Source organism: Penicillium verrucosum, assembly GCF_028828655.1.
Source record: "Penicillium verrucosum strain IBT 35672 chromosome Unknown utg000001l_segment0_segment0, whole genome shotgun sequence".
NCBI lineage: Eukaryota > Fungi > Ascomycota > Eurotiomycetes > Eurotiales > Aspergillaceae > Penicillium > Penicillium verrucosum.
The window spans coordinates 11,536,454-11,550,581 of NW_026643210.1; the positions used below are offsets into that span (position 1 = coordinate 11,536,454).

Sequence of the window (14,128 nt, forward strand, 5' to 3'; positions counted from 1 at the left end):
TTAAAGGAATGAGTATAGAGAGATGAAGAAAATGGAATAAAGCAAAATATCTCAATTGATATTCAACATAGAAATAACAAAAAGATCATAAATGTCCCAAGATGGACAAAATCCGGAGAATACGATAAGGAAGCCCGTTCCCGGAGAACCCCACGCGCGAACCCGGTGTACGGAGTACAGTGTCCTTGGAACGTTAATGGATTCCATTGGCATCTCTCGAAGCTTTTAGAACTTTAGATTCTCAACAAAATTTCGTGTTTCTTCGTTCTTCTCTCTCCCCATTAAACGTCGAGATTCCAATCAACCACAATTTGATACAATCAGCCCTTTTTTCTCCCACCTTATTTAGTGAACTTTGGCAGCGTTTGACTTATATAGCGTGATCATCCCATTCCTCCCTCCTTACCGAAACAATGGCCGTCCTTGACATCACCAAGGATTTGCCCACACTCTTTAAGCGACAGGTGCAGACAACCCCAGATGCCATTGCCCTGGAAGATGAGACCACGACATATACATATACCCAACTGGATCAAGAAGTTGAGGCTCTTGCCAGTCGTCTACGGACCTATGGAGTGAGCCGTGACACCCTCGTGGGTGTGCTCCTACCTCGCAGCGCACATTACGTGATTGCCTGTCTAGCAGCGCTCCGTGCGGGTGGTGCCTTCCTGGTTCTCGAATTGGCTTACCCCGCAGACCTCTTGGCGGATGTCATCGAAGATGCTAGCCCCGCGGTGATTATTACTCACAAGTCCGAGGCCGACAAAATCAAAGCCCCTGTCCCGGTAATTGCCTTGGATGGTCCCGTGGCTGAAATCAACGGAGACGCCAAGGAACCTTCTCCGTTGCCGGCAGATGACGATTTGGATCGCTTGGCGTTTGTGTCTTATTCGTCAGGAACGACAGGCAAACCCAAGGGAATTGCCAATCCACACCGCGCCCCGGTACTATCATACGATTTGAGATTTGCCGTGCAGGATGTACAACTAGGAGATCGGGTGGCCTGCAATGTCTTCTTCATTTGGGAGATGTTGCGGCCGCTACTGCGTGGAGCCACGGTGGTTATCGTGCCCGACGAAACCAGCTATGACCCCGCGGCTCTGGTTGATCTACTCGCGGCTAAGAAGGTCACGGAAACGCTCATGACACCCACTCTTCTGGCTACCGTTCTTTCGCGTTATCCCCGGTTCGGTACTCGTGTGCCTGATTTGCGCATCATTTGGCTGAACGGTGAGGTTGTGACAACCGATCTTGCTCGCAAGGCCATCAAAATTCTTCCCAATGCCCGCTTGCTCAACTGCTACAGTGCGTGTGAAACGCATGAGATCGCTTGCGGGGATATCCGTGATGTTATAGACGCCGACTCCATTTACTGTCCGGTCGGCCCATCGATTGTTCCTTCACACACCTACGTTCTAAATGAGGATGGAAAGGAGGTAGAGACAGGCACATCGGGAGAACTCTTTATTGGCGGTCCTCTTTTAGCGCGGGAATACATTAACCTTCCCGAAACCACCGCCAAGGCTTTCGTTCCGGATACCTTTGATTCTACACCCGGTGCTCGTATGTACAGGACGGGCGATCTCGCCCGCAAGCTGCCTTCCGGGTCCCTCGAAATCACCGGCCGCGTCGGCGCCATGATCAAGCTGCGCGGGTATTCAGTTGTGCCGGCAAAGGTGGAAAGTGACATCTGCCAGTACTTGGCTGTCAACCAGTGTGTTGTCACTGCGTACGGCGATGGACTGGACCGACAACTGGTCGCATATGTTGTTCCCGACGAGGCTTCCTCCGATCGCCCTTCGGTCGTGATCAACGAGTCTGGCCACTCCCCCAGCGCGCGTCGCGCCCTCGAGAACCGTCTTGCCCAATACATGATCCCAGCTCTCTGGGTGGCACTGGACCAATTGCCTACTAACGAGGTCTCCGGCAAGGTTGATATGAAAAACCTGCCTTCACCTCGTAGCTCCAGCCCTAATGGCAGCGAGCAAAGCGCAGGGAGGGACCCGATTGGTCTCAATGACATTGCGGCAATCTGGGAGGCTGTGCTGAAAGTCTCAAAGAACCTGATCAAGGCTGAAGATAATTTCTTCGATCTGGGCGGTCATTCTTTGTCTCTGGCAGATCTGTCATCCAAGCTTTCTAGACGTTTCGGCTTCCGTGTTCCGATTCCTCGTCTCGCAGAGAACACCACTCTTTCTGGTCACTTGGAGACTGTGCGTGCTGTCAGAGATGGCCATGCTGAAGAAGTACAAGCAAATCTGCCGGCGGTCTTGCTTTCCGATGCCACACTGGATGAAGACATTAAGCCCACAAATACCGCCATCACTTCAATCGCCAAAGCAGACACGGTGCTTTTGACTGGTGTGACTGGTTTCCTGGGCGCTTTCCTACTGAATGATTTGATTGAGAACACCTCGGCCAAAATTATCTGTCTTGTGCGTTTTAGCGACCCCGAGCAGGATGATCAAGCCGGAGGTGTGGCTCGAATCCGCAGGAACCTCCTAGACATGGGACTCTGGCGCGATTCTATTCTGGAACGTCTCGAAATCCTACCAGGAAACCTTTCTCGGCCTCGTCTGGGTCTGGGTCCGGATGAATTCGAGAGCATCGCAGCTCGTGTTCAAGTGATTGTGCATGCCGCAGCCACCGTCAACCTTGTTTACCCCTATGCTGCGCTTCGGGGAGCAAACGTGGGTGGAACCAGAGAGATTCTTCGTCTGGCCGCCAAGGGTGGTGCGACCGTGCAGTATATCTCTACCAATGGTGTTTTGCCGCTATCAGGTGAGAAGGGCTGGGCCGAAACTACCATACTCGATATCGAAGATGTCCCCAAAAAGCTACTCGATGGCTATGGTCAGACAAAGTGGGTTGCAGAGCAGCTCGTTCTCAAAGCTGGTGAGCGTGGATTGCCAGTCAAGATTCACCGGTGTGGTACCATCAGTGGTCACAGTGAGACAGGCTCCGCCAATGCGTGGGATTTGCTCACTGCATTGATCGTGGAATCCATCCAGCTTGGATACGCCCCAGACGTGGAAGGATGGCGTGCCGAGATGACCCCTGTGAACTTTGTAAGCAAATCCATTGTCCACCTTGCTACTCAGACCCAGCCAGACCAAACTATGTTCCATCTCGGAGATCCCACGCCGGTCAATACTCGATCAGTCTTTGAGGACCTCAAAGAGCTTGGTTACGAGACACAACCTCTCCCATGGGATGAGTGGGTGGCGCTGTGGTTCGAGAAGAGAGGCTCGGCCAAGGGTGGCGATGGTTCGTTCACCGTCGACATTCTTCGCAGTGGCATGCCGACTGTTGAGTTCCTCCGAGATATCGTCGTCCTGGATAACGCTTTGACTAGGCCTTTCCGGGCCGTTGTCGAGCGCCCCAAGGTAGACAGCCTGTTGCTGGAGACCTACACTCGGCATTGGTTTGCTCGAGGATGGCTACCCCGAGCCCCATCTCGCCAAAATGCCCTCAACCGATCTACGGCGATTTCGGTGAAGGGGCCACTCAGCGGCCAAGTCGCTGTGGTGACTGGTGCTTCTTCGGGCATTGGTGCGGCGGTAGCAGCCGCTCTAGCCAAGAAGGGTTGTGCTGTAGCACTTGGCGCCCGACGCCTGGATGCTCTCGAGAGCACCAAGCGCAAGGTCGAAGCCCACGGCGTGAAGTGTATCCTCCGATCCACCGACGTCACAAGCAAGACTCAGGTTGAGGCGCTCGTTCAAGCAGCAAGTGAGGAGCTCGGTCCAGTCGATATCTTGGTTGCATGCGCTGGTGTCATGTACTTCACCATGATGGCAAACACACAGATGGACGAGTGGGAGCGCACAGTCGACGTCAACTGCAAGGGTCTCTTGCACGCTCTTTCTTCGACAGTTCCCGGCATGCTCTCACGCGGCCGCGGCCATGTCGTCGCTATCTCCTCCGACGCTGGCCGTAAGGTATTCCCTGGTCTGGGTGTGTACTCGGCCAGCAAGTTCTTCGTCGAGGCCACCCTCCAAGCCCTCCGCCTCGAGACTGCGGGCGCTGGCTTGCGCGTGACGAGTATCCAGCCCGGCAACACTTCCACAGACCTGCTGGGCATGTCGACGGATACTGAAGCCGTCAAGAAATTCGGAGAGCCATCCGGAGCGAAGATCCTCGATCCTTCCGATGTTGCTAACTCCATTGTTTACGCCCTGACGCAACCTGAACATGTCTCTGTCAATGAGATGCTTGTTGAGCCTCGCGATGAGCCGATTTAAGCGACATCGGCATTCACCACATGTTTTATCGGCGTTTTGTATGATTTGCTGTGAAATATTTGTTACTTGCTAGTTGTGATATAGGGGGTTTTGATTTGATTCTCACAAAAATAGACGGCCACATAGAGGTAGAAAGGACATATTGTATAGAGTATAGAGTATTAGATACTTGATTTCCACACGCGCTTTGCCCATGCAACTCAAACCCATATGCTCTCATTCCACATCCTGCCGCAACAACCGGGACACATTATGAACTTCCGCATCCAAAGCAGCCGATGGCCCCGGTCGTTCATAGAACGGATGGTAGTTAACTTTGCCATTGGTGTTGTTGTACTTGTAGTTCGTTCTGCTTTTGGGGGGGACTTTCACTGCTGTTTAAATACTTTCGAACAGCTAATGATGCTGGTGGTTTTAGTTGCCTATTTGGGATGTGCCCGGTCGTGATATACCCAAAAAGGCAATCAGGTGGCATCAGACTCAACTTTGGGTGGAACCTTTCAAGGTTGGAAGCAGGTGGTTATCCTAGTATTGATGCAAAATACAACCTGAGAGGGAAAAAAAGAGTGTCATCGCGGAGAAACGATACCGTGACCTCCGCTCAAACGTTTTACGCCAAAAGCAAAAATGAGCTGGAGTCCGCCGTTGCACAACCGCAGACTCGAGCTCATTACCCATTGCACTTTAGTGTGGGGCATAAAGTACATTGGTGTGCATAACGCGCGGCTGATATGTGAAGTTCATAGTCTCACTTGATCTATAACTAGAGATGTTTGTGTCCCAATGAACAAACATTGTGAAGATATGAGACATTCTCTTCGTGATACTTCTTCTTTATTTCATCACTTCATAAATCCTATATCATACAAGTTAAACCTCCTTGGTTCCGATCTCATCCCCAGACGCACTGTGACTACTACCAATACTAACAGTGTCATAAGTAGGATGCATCGACAACGGATGCAGCCCCTTATGCCGAATCTGCGAGCGCGGCGTAATAGCCACAGGAGTGTTGACATCAACAAAAGAGCTCCCCGAGTGCCCATCATCAAACTGTGTTATGAAAACCTCTTCGACACCCTCAAGAGAACAACCCGCAGTCTCAGGATAAAACGCCCAAACAACCACCATCGCCGCCCAATTGAATGCGGCAAAGCAATAGAAATAATCCGACCCGATATTCGTCAATGCTATAGGCGAGCACTGCGTAAAGATAAGACTAACACTCCAGTTCGTGGCAGTCGCCATGGACGACCCGCGGGCTCGAAGAGGCGTAGGGAAGATCTCAGTCTGGTAGACCCAGGAGATCATGCCAAGAGCCGTGAAAAAGAATGAGAAAACAAAGAACATGGCCACGGCGGCTCGCAGAGCATGTGGGTTGACGTTGGGATCGCTGAAATCGATGTACCGTGCTAGCGTGGCTTCAATGCACAGGGATACTCCCATGCCCAGCAATGATGGGATGAGCAGTTTCCGACGGCCGACTTTGTCGATGAAACCCATGAAGACCGTGTACCAGAACTGGGCTAGCGCGCCCCAGAGTCCGATTATGATGAGGGATGTTGGTGCTGTCAAGCCGAGCGTGCGGAAGAGTCCTGGGCCGTAGTTTGAGATTACGTTTGTGCCTGAGCATTGGGTGAATGCCTGCAGACCACAAGCTAAGATGATCCTGTGTCGCCAGCGCGGGGAGAGGAAAAGGTGACGCCAGGATCGTACAGCGGATTGCTTCTCGGATGCTAGGCTCTGTTGGATTTGGAACATCTCATGTTCGAGTAGTTGGTTGTTAGTTACGCCTTGGTTGGGATGGAGTCGGGCGAGAACTGAGCGGCCTTCTTCCTCTCTGCCCTTTTCCATGAGCCATCGTGGCGATTCAGGAAGGAACCAAATGCCACAAGTCAGAATTATTGCCGGCACGGCTTGAAAGGAAAGTGGAAAACGCCAGGAGAAGACTCCTCCTCGAAGGGAGCATCCGTATCCCACCCATTGCTTTAAACTTGTTAGTTGGGTCAGAGCAAGATCCCAGTGGCAATTACTCACCGCAACCACGAACCCCAAGCCAATCATCCATTGCTGCATACTACCTAACATCGCCCGAGTCTGTGGCGGGGCAATTTCGCTCTGGGGTCACGTCAGATAAAGCTTAGCAGCTGGATCGTGTTTGTGTCCACCTACACAATAAACGGGAATAGTGGCAGACATCTGCCCAATTGCCAGACCCGCAATGCATCGACCGGCGATAAGCATCGCGATATTGACCGCGCCTCCCTGGAGGCCAGCGCCCAGAGTGGCAAGAAGACCACCGATAAAGAGGACCATTCGACGGCCATAGGAATCCGAAATATACGAGGCGAGGACCGAGCCCACGATTGCGCCTCCTGGTCACCAATATTAGATCCCGATCGCAGCAAGATCCGAGGAAGATAGAGACTTACCGATATACGAGGAAATGATTCCCCCAGCGACGGCGTCAGACAGTGTTGGAGACCCGAATTGGCGCAGAAAGGCCTCCTGCTCGATACTGGAAGAGATCACGCCGGAATCATAACCGAACAGGAATGATCCCAGGGCGGCAAAAGCGGAGTAGAAGGTGACGAGGTAGAAAGTCATAGTATGTGTCGCTTGGCTCCATAGCCTATGAAAATTGGCATTGGAGGACGAGACGATCCCATATAAGGCCCAGCTACGGAGTAGAGAAAGTCGCGTTTGGCGTTGTTATACATGCCGATCCACCTTGGGGGAGGTGGGACGTGCCGCAGGGGCACCAATTGCGAATGGAATGTCATGCGGGATGCGAGGGATCTTCAGAGTCGTTTCAAGACTAAAGTTACTAGAGGGTGATAGTCAATAGGCTAATTAATAGGGAGTTGTTTGGATAATTATGGCCCAGTTAACTTGATGTACGATGTTAATGTACATAAAGGGCTATTAATGAGGCATATCGTGAACCCGTGGATAGGGTGATAGGGTCATTTTAATGTTTGCATTCCCCATGACTCGCGTCACAGGGCTGTCAAAGCATTTTGACGCATGTCGCCTTGTTTCAAAGACTCCTCTGCATGACAGACCCCTTCGTGATGGCAGTGGGTGGCAAGGGCGTTCAGGGTCCAGGACTGTATGTTGTGCTCAGTACTGTATAATTTGTATCGCAATGGATCCTATCGTAGTGATGTGATGTCACAATATTAGAAATAGAATTAAGCAAGATATTAGTCTCTGTCCAGGTGATCATTCCTTTTCTGTGCCGGGATACTCCGTACATGATGGTACCTATGTTGTATGTTGTAACCATGTAATGCAAACCCCGGAGAAGGACCAATAGTTATACAATATACATTAATAAGACTAGTTAGAGTACTCGGGATAAATTCCAAGGAGAACCTATTAATAAGATTCCACATGAGTCTGCAGTTCAATTTCCAACCCAAAGGAATACAACACATAGGTCTGGAGTATGTTGTACATATGGAATTTTCTAATCTCCTCGGAGACTCCGTGACGGAGTACACCTAACTCCTTGGTGATTAGGTAATTATAGTCCGTACGGAGGAGGAACTGGGTCTAGTCAAATCGGGTAGTGGAGTGAGTGACTCGACTTCTGATTGGATGAAAAATATCAAAATCTCTGTCCCAAAAATGCCTCAGTCCGAAGGAGGAAAGAGGGAAAATTCTGGAAGAAAAAAAAAAAGAAAAAAGAAGAAAAAGAAGAAAAAAGACCCAAGACGGAAGTTAAATGTATCGGCGTCGCGCATATTGAACCCCCGAATATCCACCTGCCAGTCAAAAGGCGTATGACATGACTCTTCATGACTAAACTGAACTTGTTTTATGAACTTGATTATTTCTTTTCTGTTATTATCATCTTTTTTCCTCCAATTAAGAACTTGTTCTTTGTTATGGAGTACTCCGTAACTTGATACCTTGACTCTTGAAACCGTCTTTTGATATTCCACACACCGCCCTCGGGAATAATCATCATCATCGTCTCCATTTCCCCTCAAGACCCTTTAGATTCCCAAGACTCCAAAGACTCTAAAATCCTAAGATTCACCCTTCAACTAGTACTCCAAATTCTACTGCTTTACTTTTCCCCTGCGAACTGTCAATCGAACACCCGTCAGACTTTGCACCAGTCTCCACTATCCGTTTCTTCTTTGATTCTGCTTATCAATTCAAAATAAGGGCGATCCATGACATTTGGTGAGATAGTGATATTCACTTCGGATCGCCCGCCAAGGCCACCATTTGTCTTTACATGACTCCGTGCATTTTACGAACCTCAGATATCCAGTCATGGCGACTACGACGAGCCCTGTTTCTGGCGAGAATGAGGAGGATCCCGCGCCCATGAATGACTTCAAGTATTCGCATGATGACGATCATCATGACAGTCTTACCCATGATGCCTCCACCACAGATCCCAAATCACTACCTGCGCAGAAAAGGCGACGGGTCGGCCGCGCTTGCGACGAATGTCGCAGAAAAAAAAATCAAATGTGATGGCAAACAGCCATGCACTCATTGCACGGTCTATAGTTATGGTACGCAAAGCCCTATGCATTTAATCTCGGAGGGAAAAAAAAAAAAAAAAAAACCTTCATGTGCCCTAACAGTCGTTATGTAGAGTGTTCGTACGACCAACCTTCCAACCGTCGTCGAAATCCTGCCCCGCAGTATGTCGAGGCCCTTGAAAATCGGCTCCAAAAAGCCGAAGCCCTCCTTCGAATTGTTCTCCCAAATGTCGACCTCGATGATCCGCAACTAGACGTACATGCGACAGAACAGAAATTCACAGCCGCTCAAAAATCGAAACAAGCGACCGAAGATGCCAAACCGTCGATTGTACAAGACACAGTGCAAGAAGGGGCAGATGAGGGCCTATTGGAAACCATGGTCGACAATTCGGGCTGCTTAGATCGGGATGATCAGGGCCATTGGGATTATCATGGGCACACCTCGGGTGTTCTCTTTGTTCGCCGGTTACGCAAACAGTTGGGCGCCGCAGATATCTCGGGCCCAATGGCACGATCGCGCCCCTCGATAACCGCGCATATGCTAGATAGTCCGAAGTCTATGTCCGAATCGCCTCAAGACACAACATTACCTCCTACACATGACCTGCCTCCACGGGAGGTTGCGCGCCGCCTATGTCACAATGCGATCGACCATGCCTGCTCGTTGATGAAATTTGTGCATATACCCTCCTTTTTCGCAAGTCTGGATCGCATTTACGATACTCCCCCGGAACAATTCACGAACCAAGAGAACTCTTTCCTGCCGCTTTTATATATCGTCATCGCCGTTGGCTGCTTGTTCTCGGACGATGAATCGGGGCAGGGCACCCTGGATTTGTCTGGCTACGAAGACGCTATAGGCCAAGGGTAAGTCATAGGAAATCTGCAGTAATCTATGCCACCGACTAATTTCTTTGACAGGTTCCAATTTTTCAAGGCTGGTCGGCAACTGCTGGAGATCACCGACTGCCGTGACTTGGTTTCTCTGCAGGCAATCTGTTTTATGGTCCTCTTCCTCCAATCCTCTGCGAAGCTGAGCACATGCTACTCATATGTGGGAATTGCACTTCGTTCAGCACTGCGATTAGGTCTCCATCGCTCTGTTGCGGCAGACTTTAACCCCCTTGAACGAGAACTTCGAAAGCGCATCTTCTGGGTCGTCCGCAAGATGGACATCTACGTGAGCACGCTCTTGGGACTCCCTCAGATGCTGAGTGACGACGATATCGATCAAGAGTACCCAATGGAGGTGGATGGTGATTATATTACTTCGGAAGGAATCACTCAACCCCCGTCTAACTATACACCCCTGATGGCTGGATGCAATGCACACACGCGTCTTTCCAACATCATTCTGAAGGTGGTGAAATATATCTACCCCGTCAAGAATGCTCGCTACCGCTCCAAGTCAGACCAGCGATACATGGTCAGCCACTCGAAAATTCGGGAGATCGAGCGAGATCTGCAAAATTGGATGGAGGAATTGCCTCCTGCTCTGCGACCGGGCACAGAAGTGTCGCCGCAGCTTGAACGGTAAGTCTCATGTCTACAGCCGTAATATACGGAATCAATTTGACTAATATTTAACTAGTGTACGGCAATTGCTTCGTATAAGCTACGCCCACGTGCAGATGGTCATGTACCGCCCGTTCCTCCACTACGTGTCTGGTGGCTCTCAAGCGCGTGGCGTGGACAAGCGCTCGTATGCCTGTGCAGCTGCCTGCGTCAGCGTTTCCCGAAACATTGTTCACATCACTACCGGAATGCAAAAGAGAGGACTTCTCAATGGATCCTTCTGGTTCACCATGTATACGACCTATTTCGCTATCCTCTCCTTGATCTTCTTCGTGCTTGAGAATCCGGATTCACCTACAGCCAAAGATGGTGTCCTGAAGGATGCCATGGAGGGCAAAAATACCCTAGCCGGATTGGCCAAAAAAAGTCTTGCTGCCGACCGGTGTTCTCAGAGCTTGAACGTAAGTGCTCATGCTTTAATTTGGAATGGCTTTGACTAATTATATTGCAGTGCCTTTTCAAGACATTGCCCGAGATGTTGAAAAATCGCCAGAGCTCAAAGACTCCTGTCAATCTCAAGCGGCCCGCGCCATCCAACACTGCCGAGCCTGAACTGAAGATTCAGCCTTCCTTCGAGAAAACGCTGCCACATCGGTCAAGCACTTTCCCAGTGCAGATGATGTCCCAGACTCCTGTTAACGATGGCCAGAACCGCCGACAACGAAGTCTGGACAATGTCCAGCCTGTCAGCAATCGCTCTACTGACATTAATCATCAGTCCACTTGGATTTCAAACACGCCCGAGCTGCTGACGGAAACCATGACCACCCCGGAACATATTTCCTCATCAGGCATGACACCCTCTATGCCCACTCAAGAACCATCAAGTCTAGCATGGGCTCAGCAATTCACCAATCCGTCCAACCTCCCAGATCTCATGCCAATGATGTTCCCATCAGATGATCCATTCGCATACCCAACACAGCCCATGTCTACCTTGGAAGATGATCACTTCCGGCACGACGCTTCAGGCATGTCATCGAAGTATCCCTTCGATTCAGCGCCAGGCATGGGACCCGCCACACCCGGCGACCCCTCCAGCGCAGCGGTCTCCACCCCAACCTTTGACTTCACAAACCTCCCGAATTACCCCATGGCAAATCCCCCAGGGATCAAGTCATCAGTACCAAGCCACCTCCGCCCCTCCCACTCTCGAACCTCGTCCCGCGTCCACTCCCCAATCTCGCAGAGCCAAACGCCATCAGAGGTGATCAGCAGTCCAGACCTGGTCTCAATTCCGAACCAGAATTTCGTCTGGCAGGGCTACAATTTCCAGCCCAACAATCCGAACGAAATGGGAACCGAGTCCGCACCACAACAGCCAGAAATGCCCGGTTCAAATGGATTGCCTAATCTCAGCATGGGCATGGATGAAAGTATGGGTATGGATATGGATCTGGGGATCTCCTTTGATGATCTGTTTGGCAATAATGCCGCGTATCGACCGAACAATGGGGCGTCTGCTGAGGATTGGGCTCAGTGGATGAATGCCAACAGCATTTAACCTTTGTCTGGTTTGTCGTATTTGTTTGATCTGCTTTTTACGAGGATATGCTATCATGAAAGCCAAAATCTTGGTGTAAAAACTGTTGATACCTGGTTGGGGTTGGGAGTCTCACTTTTCTTTTTCACTTAGCTATATATATAAATGTATACCGAATTTCTATATCATTTGATGTCTTCTTTCTTTTCGAAGGTCGATCACTTGATGGAAGTCAGAGCGAGGTGAGTGTACCATTTTGGGCGGCTGTATGTGTTTAGTGTAGTTGGATCAAGTACTGGGTCAACCCTTTTCGGTCAGCCTCTGCAGATGCCTTCCTCCTCCCTCCCTATTCTCCTTGTTGCGATATATGGCAGATACCTACTATCTATATTTGCATCTGCGTTCTCTGGATATCGTCTTCTTGCTGACGTTATAACATCTTGACGGAGCGGTCGGGATCGGGTACCTCGGCATTCCTGCCTTGGTATACTGCTGATACACTATTAGCTATAAATCACTTTGTTTTTGTGTCGGCCATTGTGCTCAAGGTCCAGGCTGTGAGAGGATACATCGCCACGCTCATCGACAAAGGACCTCGGGACCTCGAGGGATGGCTGACTGGCCATCGTGTGTGCACCTGGACGGTTGATCTGGCTTCGTGAGTCTGTTTTGCAGTTGGAATGTCAATTACTAAGTGAAGTATTCCAAAGGGGTAGAATCCAAGGAAATGAACATCCATGGATGAGTATAGACCATACATACGTATAGCAACAAATCGAACCAGTCATTCAACGAATATAAATTAGTCCTGCATCCTCCCCCAAACACTTCCTTAACTCCGTATAGCTATAGATGTATAGATGTAACTATTTTGCTAAACGACACGATGTATAAGATATATACCGTAGTAATTAAATAGTAATAGGTAGTATGTTAAATGCTCCAATGAAGTCATACTCATCTTAACTTGGGGTTAGCCCACAATCTGTTTGACCCACATACTTCGACATTTCCAACAACCTCCAGAACCTCTCCTTCAATGGCTCTACACTACAACACCTATTCTTGATCATATTCCTCTTCCATTGCCTATGGGCCTTCATCTATACCCAGAGACGGATCGATTGTAGCATCCGCAAACTTCCGCCCCGGTCGCATGGAGATCTAATAATCCCAATTTCCCCTTGTACATTTACTTGGCTACATATCCCCGTGACTATTTATAGCCAATCCAATGGCATCACTTCCAAAGTTTTCTACTGTCTTTACCTGGGCCCTCTACTTGATCCCGGTATATATCTTCATCCTCGACCCGCTAGTGCGCGGATTCTTCCCGGGATTGCTAGCACCACGCGAGGACAGCGTCGACCTCTTCGACGAGTCCGACGCACCAGGACCTGGCATCAACCTCACCGACGACAGCTTCATCAGCCCCGAAGATGGCGTACCATTCAATTGTCCCAGCACAGAGGGGTATCGCGTGCATCTCCTCTCGCGCGAACCGTTGATAATTTATATCGAGAACTTCATCTCAGAAACTGAAGCAAACCACATCCTGGACATGAGGTAAACTACCAATCTCAACTGCAACCCCCAAGACGCACGGATATATACCATAATACACACACACAAGATAACCACAGACCAAGCTAACCGGACAAACCTCCCCCAAATCTCAGCGTGAATAAATACACCCCGTCAATCGTCTACGATGGCCAAACAGAACGAGTAGACCCAACCAAACGCCTCTCCGACCGTGCTCTTCTCGACCGCGACGACACAATCCGCTGCCTGGAAGACCGTGCCCGCGCCTTCCAGGGCTGGCATCCGGACTTGTACATCGAGCGCATGTGGGCGCAGCGCTACAATGCCTCCGGCCACTACCGGCACCACTATGACTGGGCCGGGTCGCTGGCGCGGGGCGGGGACCGTTTTAGCACGTTTATGGTGTATCTCGATGCGGACTGTGAGGGGGGGGGGACGAATTTTCCGCGGTTGAGGATGCCTTATGGGGAGGGGTGGTGCCGGTTCCTGGAGTGTGAGCAGCGGGATGGGGTAGGGAAGGGGGGAGATGGGTATCACATTCAAGCCTATCAAGGGTAACGCAGTATTTTGGGAAAATCTTCGGCCGGATGGGATAGGGTATCCGGAGACTTGGCACGCTGCGTTCCCTGTCACGAAGGGGACGAAGGTTGGGCTGAATGTTTGGAGTTGGTACCAGCCAAAGCGGAGGAACCGTTCGGGAAGGTGAGGTGGTACTTGCGCAGAGAGAAAACCCCTGCACGTGGGGTTTGGGTTCGGTTGGCTAAGCCACTGAC

The 14,128-nt window shown here is 50.4% G+C and overlaps 4 protein-coding genes across 4 annotated transcripts; 3 read left to right on the forward strand and 1 right to left on the reverse strand.

Annotated features, from left to right (window-relative positions):
• Positions 1-413: 413 nt before the first annotated feature.
• On the forward strand, positions 414-4,241 carry N7516_004234 (uncharacterized protein; the record flags this gene model as incomplete). Its single annotated transcript, XM_057216954.1, has 1 exon — positions 414-4,241. The coding sequence occupies one exon, from the start codon at positions 414-416 to the stop codon at positions 4,239-4,241; it is 3,828 nt and encodes a 1,275-aa protein (XP_057078837.1).
• Positions 4,242-5,111: 870 nt separating this feature from the next.
• On the reverse strand, positions 5,112-6,848 carry N7516_004235 (sugar porter family MFS transporter; the record flags this gene model as incomplete). Its single annotated transcript, XM_057216955.1, has 4 exons — positions 5,112-6,227; positions 6,279-6,359; positions 6,414-6,616; positions 6,674-6,848. 4 exons carry the CDS (start codon positions 6,846-6,848, stop codon positions 5,112-5,114), a joined length of 1,575 nt encoding a protein of 524 aa, XP_057078838.1.
• Positions 6,849-8,640: 1,792 nt separating this feature from the next.
• On the forward strand, positions 8,641-11,831 carry N7516_004236 (putative C6 transcription factor (Mut3); the record flags this gene model as incomplete). Its single annotated transcript, XM_057216956.1, has 5 exons — positions 8,641-8,779; positions 8,863-9,619; positions 9,674-10,285; positions 10,344-10,728; positions 10,779-11,831. 5 exons carry the CDS (start codon positions 8,641-8,643, stop codon positions 11,829-11,831), a joined length of 2,946 nt encoding a protein of 981 aa, XP_057078839.1.
• Positions 11,832-13,044: 1,213 nt separating this feature from the next.
• On the forward strand, positions 13,045-13,913 carry N7516_004237 (oxidoreductase, 2OG-Fe(II) oxygenase family; the record flags this gene model as incomplete). Its single annotated transcript, XM_057216957.1, has 2 exons — positions 13,045-13,376; positions 13,490-13,913. 2 exons carry the CDS (start codon positions 13,045-13,047, stop codon positions 13,911-13,913), a joined length of 756 nt encoding a protein of 251 aa, XP_057078840.1.
• Between the last annotated feature and the right edge of the window lie 215 nt (positions 13,914-14,128).